General features: G+C 42.2%; 1 protein-coding gene across 1 annotated transcript in view; it reads right to left on the bottom strand.

Moving 5' to 3' along the window:
• Positions 1–6,807, bottom strand: part of LOC103598719 (structural maintenance of chromosomes protein 1B) — an 87,633-nt gene that overhangs the window by 6,258 nt on the left and 74,568 nt on the right. Inside the window, exons 19-23 of the mRNA XM_008582764.1 lie at positions 5,968–6,066; positions 2,791–2,947; positions 2,232–2,316; positions 2,093–2,165; positions 555–706 (exon numbers count right to left, since the gene is read on the bottom strand). Coding sequence (XP_008580986.1) covers positions 555–706; positions 2,093–2,165; positions 2,232–2,316; positions 2,791–2,947; positions 5,968–6,066 — 566 coding nt within the window. The remainder of the gene's footprint in view (positions 1–554; positions 707–2,092; positions 2,166–2,231; positions 2,317–2,790; positions 2,948–5,967; positions 6,067–6,807) is intronic.

The following is a 6,807-nucleotide window of genomic DNA, read 5'->3' as shown; positions in this document are numbered from 1 at the left end:
GATCCCGTTGCCGGTGCGATCCCGTTGCCGGTCCCGTCCGGTACGGGCGCGACACTGAGGGTTGCGATCCATTGCCGGTCACGAAAAAAGACAAAAAGGAAAAAAAAATTTTTTTTTTCTTTCAGGCCGAGCCCGTGGTGCACTCGGGAGAGTGCGGCGCTGGGAGCGCAGCAGCGCTCCCACTGCGGGTTCGGATCCTATGTAGGGATGACCGGTGTGCTCACAGCGCTCACTGGCTGAGTGCGGTGCGGCCGGTCTCAAAAAGGGCAAAAATATATATATATATTTTTTTTTCTTTCTTTTCTAAAAAGCTGGAATATAGCAACTACTGATAACAGAAACTGAATAAAAATCTGTCAAAGACTGAACTCTCTCTTAGATTTGCTGTCTACATTGTTGCAGGCCTAAAACATAACTTGAATTGTCTGGCTGAAGAAGAGTTTTGTATCACATTAGTAAATATTAATGAAGACAAATAGTTAATACGTCTTTTATAAGATGGTCTGCTTGGTTTCTGCCCTTACACAAAACTGAGTAGCTTGTTGTGGCCTTACCTGTGCACAGCAAACAGGAGAGCCAAAGCTGCCACACACTTTTCTCCCCCTGACAAATTGTCCATTGGCATAAATCGTTTCCCTGGTGCTACGCAGTTATAGCTAATTCCCTCCAAGTAAGGTTCTTCAGGGTTCTCCGGGCTAAGAAATGCCTGAAACGCATTTTAGTTATTTAGCAACATTAGAAAAGCAACTAGTAAGTTTCAACTTGGGGTAGCCACAGAGTTTAAATGCAAAATATTCTATTGGTTAGGTTTTCCTCAATTTAAAAAAACAATTTTTTTTTTAAAGATGACCAGTAAAAGGATCTTAACCCTTGACTTGGTGTTGTCAGCACCACACTCTCCCAAGTGAGCCAACTGGCCAGCCCTAGGTTTTCCTCAATTTTGATGTAAAAATACCAATGCCTGTAAGTAATGTATTTAGTTCTACATGTAATCACAGGCAACAGGGTTGTCTGGGTAGAGGAAAGAGGGAAAACATCCTAACATGACCAAGGATCAGGCCTTGCCACCAGACTGCCATTCAAACCTCTGCAGCAATGCCATTGTCTTATAAAAACAGTCTTTATTCAATTCACTCACTGGTTTATTCATCAAACATTTATTGAATGTCAGTTGTGGGCCAGGCACTGTAAATAGAGATGACTCCTGTTCTCAAGGAGTTAGTGGGTTTATTTTAATCTTACTTTACTGAAAATTAGTATGTTATTTTTAGTTGAAATTCGAAATATCTGATCCAGGACCAAATCTCAGTCATTAAAAAAAAAAAGAAAAAAAGAAAACAAAAGCAGAGCAGGTAGTAAGTCCTGACCTACATCTCTATTCCACACTCAATTCCACAAGTATTTGTTATGGATATTTATAATGCAGTGAGTGGTTATAGCAAAGAGGCTGTCATTAAAAGGTACATATCTGGGGCCGGCCCAGTGGCACACTGGAGAGTGTGCCGCTTGGGAGTGCGGTGGCGCTCCCGCCGAGGGTTCGGATCCCATGTGGAGACCGGTTCCTGCTCACTGGCTGAGCGCGGTGCGGGCGCGACACCAAGGGTTGCAATCCCATTACCAGTCAGTAAAAAAAAAAGACAAAAAGGAAAAAAAAAAAAAGGGACATATCTGGATTCGAATCCTACCTTTAGTTCTTTCCCTCTCACTTGTTACTCTGTTCAACTTCACAAATCAACTGTTTCCCCAAGGTCTTCTACATGACCCTACCTTTACCATAGAGACCTACAATTCTATAAAATTAAATTAGTACCAGAGAACAGAATTTCAGAACTCAAGAGAACCTGGAAACCAAATGATCTAACCCATTCATTTTTTTAGATGAAGAGACAGGCCCAGAGTTTTGTCCAGGCTGGCCAGTGTAGAGTGAATGGGATCTAAAAACAGGTCATTAGAGAACCAATCTTCATGAATTGACTTTGCCCTATAAGCAAGTCACTCAAATAATGTGGCAGTTTGTTTATTTCCCACCAGAAAAAAACCACTGTCAATAATACAAAATTCCCATTAGTATTTTGGGGTGAAAAATACATACTTGGGCACTGTCGTTTCTGCAGAGCTTCTTGTAGATTTGATCAATTGAGATTAAGACGTGCTCAAAACACTGGCTGAAAAGATCGTATCTCCTTTTTTTCCTCAAAACACTGGCTGAAATTAAGACGTGCTCAAAACACTGGCTGAAAAGATCGTATCTCCTTTTTTTCACCTGTTCAAACTCTTGCCTACACATTCTGGCTTCCTTTCTGCTGGCCTCAAAAGCTAAGAGAGAATCAATGTTCTTTATTTTGGAAACCACTGAGGGGGCTTCTCTTATTTAAACTTTAAAGCATAAAATATTTTTAAAATTAGATTTCGAGTTTGGTTGTCTTGAGTAAATCTACCTTCAAAATACCTCAATTATAATTAAGGCATGGCTTTTACAATTGATGAGCCCTTTTTCTAATAGGGATAATTTCTAAATAATATTGACAAATTCTAACAAGTATTTAATAAATTTTACTGGTATTAAAAAAATCTGTTCTGAAAGAACCAATAAACATGTTTTAAATTAAGCAATTTTTCAAAAAGGAAGCAATTAGTGATTCAGTATTAAAAGCACACATTAAGACAATAGAGATAAATATATATAATAAAAAAAGAGAAAGGCAGAATCTGTGGGGGATTGTTGTCAAGTGTTAAAGAAATCACAACACCCATGAATATGATCTTATTAACAGCTAAATGCAATTTCACCATCTGTGGATTCTTGCAACTTGTCTCTGGCAGTCTTTAAGTTCTCCTCGGCTCGTAGGTTTGGGGCTGCTGTCTTGCACAGATCATCTTCCTGGGATGCTATTTGCTGTAGTAGGACTCTAAGGTGGGCCTCGACTTCTTTATCAGTTTGTAAAGCCTATTATTGGCAAAGAACAACAGTGATTGTCATGCCTTTTACATCCAGACTAAGGTAAGGCACACATGTAGGGCACCATCTGGCCCTACCAGCTCCCTCTGCGCACGACCCTCCCCAAAGCCCTCTCTGAGCCTGGAGCTGCAGTCGCACCACAGTGTTTGTACCTTCCTGAGTCGGCTGTGTTGAGTCTGCTGTGCTCTTTTATGGCTCTAGTGTTGTATATGCTACTCTCTTGGAATGCACTTTACCTTATTTGTTAATCTGGCTAAAATGCACCAATTTATATATCACCTTTATTTACTCTTGTTAAAAATATTGATCATCTACTATGTATTAGACATTGAGGATTCAATGATGGAAACTGTCATCTTTGCCTTTAAAGGGCTCACAGGGTAGTCAGAAATATAAACTGGCATTTACAACAGGGTGAAAAGACCACTAACAGGGCAAGCATAGGTACTACAGGGCAGAGAGGGATCCAACCCAGCTAGAGCAATAACAGCCTGAAACCTGAATGGTGAATAGAACAAACTCAAGGGAGGAGGGAAGAGAAAGTGTGTTGCATGCCCTTCCAGGAAAACTTTCTTCACCTCCCAAAGCGGGTTAATTAATACACGGTAAAGGTGACATTTTAATTCACTGGGAAGAGAGTATTTGAAAAATGCTGGTGAGTAAATTAGTTAACTTGGGCCCTTTTTTTTTTCTTTTTGTCTTTTTTCGTGACCGGCAACGGATTGCAACCCTCAGTGTCACGCCCGTACCGGACAGGGACCGGCAACGGGATCGCAACCCTCGGTGTTGCTCCCGCACCTCGCTCAGCCAGTGAGCGGGAACCGGTCTGTATGTGGGATCCGAACCCTCGGCGGGAGCGCCACCGCACTCCCAAGTGGCGCACTGTAGCAGTGCGCCACCGGGCCGGCCCAACTTGGGCCCTTTTTAAAAAATAGATTCTTAACTCATGCCATAAACTAAAATAAATTTCAGATGAATTACAGAGGTAAATGAAAATAAAACAAAACCATAAACGGGAAGAAAACGTTTACTCAGAAATAAGGTGAGAAAGGACTTTCTAAATAAAAAAGCAAAAGGAGAAAGCACTAAATAGAAGACTACAGAGAAGACAAAAGCTTCTTTCTGATTGCCAAAAGGTGCCACAAATACAATCAAAGAGTCCAGCAAATCTAATAAAATATATTAACATATGAAGTGAAAAGATGTGGTGGGGGCTGGCCAGTGGCTCACTCGGGAGAGTGTGGTGCTGATAACACTAAGGCCACAGGTTCGGATCCCATATATGGATGGCCGGTTTGCTCACTGGGTGAGCATGGTGCTGACAACATCAAGTCAAAGGTTAAGATCCCCTCATCAGTCCTTTTTAAAAAAAAAAAGAAGAAAAAAGATGTGGTGGGTATCGCTCCTCAGCATCCACTCCCATTTCTTCTTTTCCATCACAGCCCATGCTTTTGACCAGGTAGGCCCATCTCTGCCTCATAGATCCCAGGTAGTAGATAGGGGTGGGCCTGCTTGGTCTAAGGCAGAGACTACTGCCCCCTCCCTCACAGTGATTGGCTCAGGGATGAACATGTGACTCGATTTAGGCCACTGAGATGAGAAGACAATTACTGGGGCTTGGTAGGAAGAACTTTTTCAGTCTTGGAACAGCACCACTACAAAAGGCAGCCTCTCTTTCCTCTGAAGGTTGTGGCTGTGGCTGGAAAGCCAAGAGTGGCTGCAGTATTTTGACCTCATGAGAAATGAGCCAGAGCTGCTTAATTAAGGGACTGTGAAGCTGGATTGCAGGTCTTTGCTCTGCAGCTGTGAAGCAATAGCTACACTATCACCTACGGCACTCTGGAGAAGCCCCTGTACCTACTGAGGGTACTACATTGGCACACTGATAGGGCAAGTTCAGGATGCTGGATTTGGCTACTTTTGTTGATGCAGGACTTCTCAACCTGACCACAGAAACTTTTCTTTGGCTAGACATGTCACGGTACTAGTGTTCTGCAGAACACACAGACATGATGATACAAACATTAGAAAAGTAACCTATTTACTGCCATTTTGTGATACTGTGATATAATAAATATATCTCTGGTCTTTGTCCTGATTCCTGGCACAGAGTTTCTAAAACCCTTGGAATTTCCTGAGCGACAGAGGTGAGAGGAGCATTTTTCGTTATTCATAATAAGCCCCTTTCCAACAAACCAGAGTTTATGTTGATGAGCTGACTCTAGGACTGGTTGCCAGAGGAACCAACCTCAGCCTCTCCTTTCTGGGGAGGGGAGAGAGGCTGGGGATTGAGTATATAATCACCAGTGACCAGTGATTTACTCAATCATGGCTACATAGTGAAGCTTCCACAAAATCCCCAGATAATGTGGTTTGAACAGCTTCTGGGTTGGTGAACACATGGAGATGCTGGGAGGGTGGTGAACCTGGAGGGGGTATGAGAGAGGACATGGAAACTCTGCATCCCACTCCCATACCTGGTCCTATGCATCTCTTCTATTTGGCTGTTCTTGAGTTATATTCCTTTGTGATAAACCAGTAAATGTAAATAAAATATTCCCCTGAGTTCTCTGAATCATTCTAGGAAATTATCAAACCTAAGGAGGTGGTGGAATCCCCCGATTGGTCAGAAGTCAGTTGGTCAGAAGTAGGGGAGGCTGGACTTGTAACTGGTGTCTAAAGTATGAGCAGTCTTGTGGGACTGAGCCCTTAACTTGTGGGATCTGATACTAAGTCCAAGCAGAGAGTGTTGAAATTCAGCTGAATCGTAGAATGCCCAGTTGGTATTCAGAGAATCAGAGAATTGCTTGGTACGGAAAAAACCCACATATTTGGTGTCAGAAGTGTTGTGAGTATAGAAAAACTGTTTTTCCTTTGTATACTTCAAAAACCATTAGGGAAATCTACTTTAAAAAGAAAAACTCTATCATCTAAATGTCTTCCTGTGATACTTAAATACTATATTCAATATTACTATGAGTTAGAAACAATTGAAATCTTTCAATTACCTTCAAATCCTCACTTAGAGAGCTGTAGTCTATTTCAATGGCTCCTTCTTTTTCATAGATATCACCTGTTGCCTGCGTACTTTCTGCTTCAGTTCCCAACTGAAAAACATGTGAAACTGCTTTCTGAAATGGTGATCTCTATTCATTCAGCCCTCCAGTTGCTTGTCAACTCATTCAGATTAAAAGCTAACAATGGAGGCCTTCAAGGCCACGATGACCTGGGCCCTGGTCACCTAATTTCATCATGCACCAGTGTCCCGTGCTCACTCTGCTCCAACCACGCTGGCCTCCTTGAGCACAGCAGGCACATGCCCACCTCAGGGCTGGCACACTGCCCTCTGCCTGGACAACCTCCCCTAGATGTCTGCATTACTTCGGGTCTCACCTCCTCTCTTCACTGGCTGCCTTCAGGCCATCCCTGGTCTCTCCACCTAAAACTGCATACTCGTCCCCACCAACACCCTATATTCCCTTTCCTCCTTTATTTTTCTCTTTAGCATGTATCAACACCTCACACACAAATATTTTACTTGTTTGTCATTTTGTATGTCTCTCCCCACCAGAATATGAGGATTTTTGACCATTGTGTTCACTGCTGTATTCTTAGTGCCTAGTGCAATGACTGACGAAATATACTTCTATTTCCATATATATTACTCTCTGAACGAAGGAAGGAATAGCAAAGAAGAAACAGATGAGTACTTCTTCAGCTGTAGGCTGGCCTCAGGCCAAAACCAAGAACCACAAATTAAGAGGGAAAGAAAAACAAACCTGTCACTGTCTCTTTTGTAGATATTCTCAGCTAAAACAAACTCAAACTACTTTTGGAATTAAGTCTAC

This window comes from Galeopterus variegatus, unplaced genomic scaffold (genome assembly GCF_000696425.1).
Source record: "Galeopterus variegatus unplaced genomic scaffold, G_variegatus-3.0.2 Scaffold2719, whole genome shotgun sequence".
Classification (NCBI taxonomy): Eukaryota; Metazoa; Chordata; class Mammalia; order Dermoptera; family Cynocephalidae; genus Galeopterus; species Galeopterus variegatus.
This window is presented reverse-complemented; position numbering and strand designations above follow the sequence as displayed.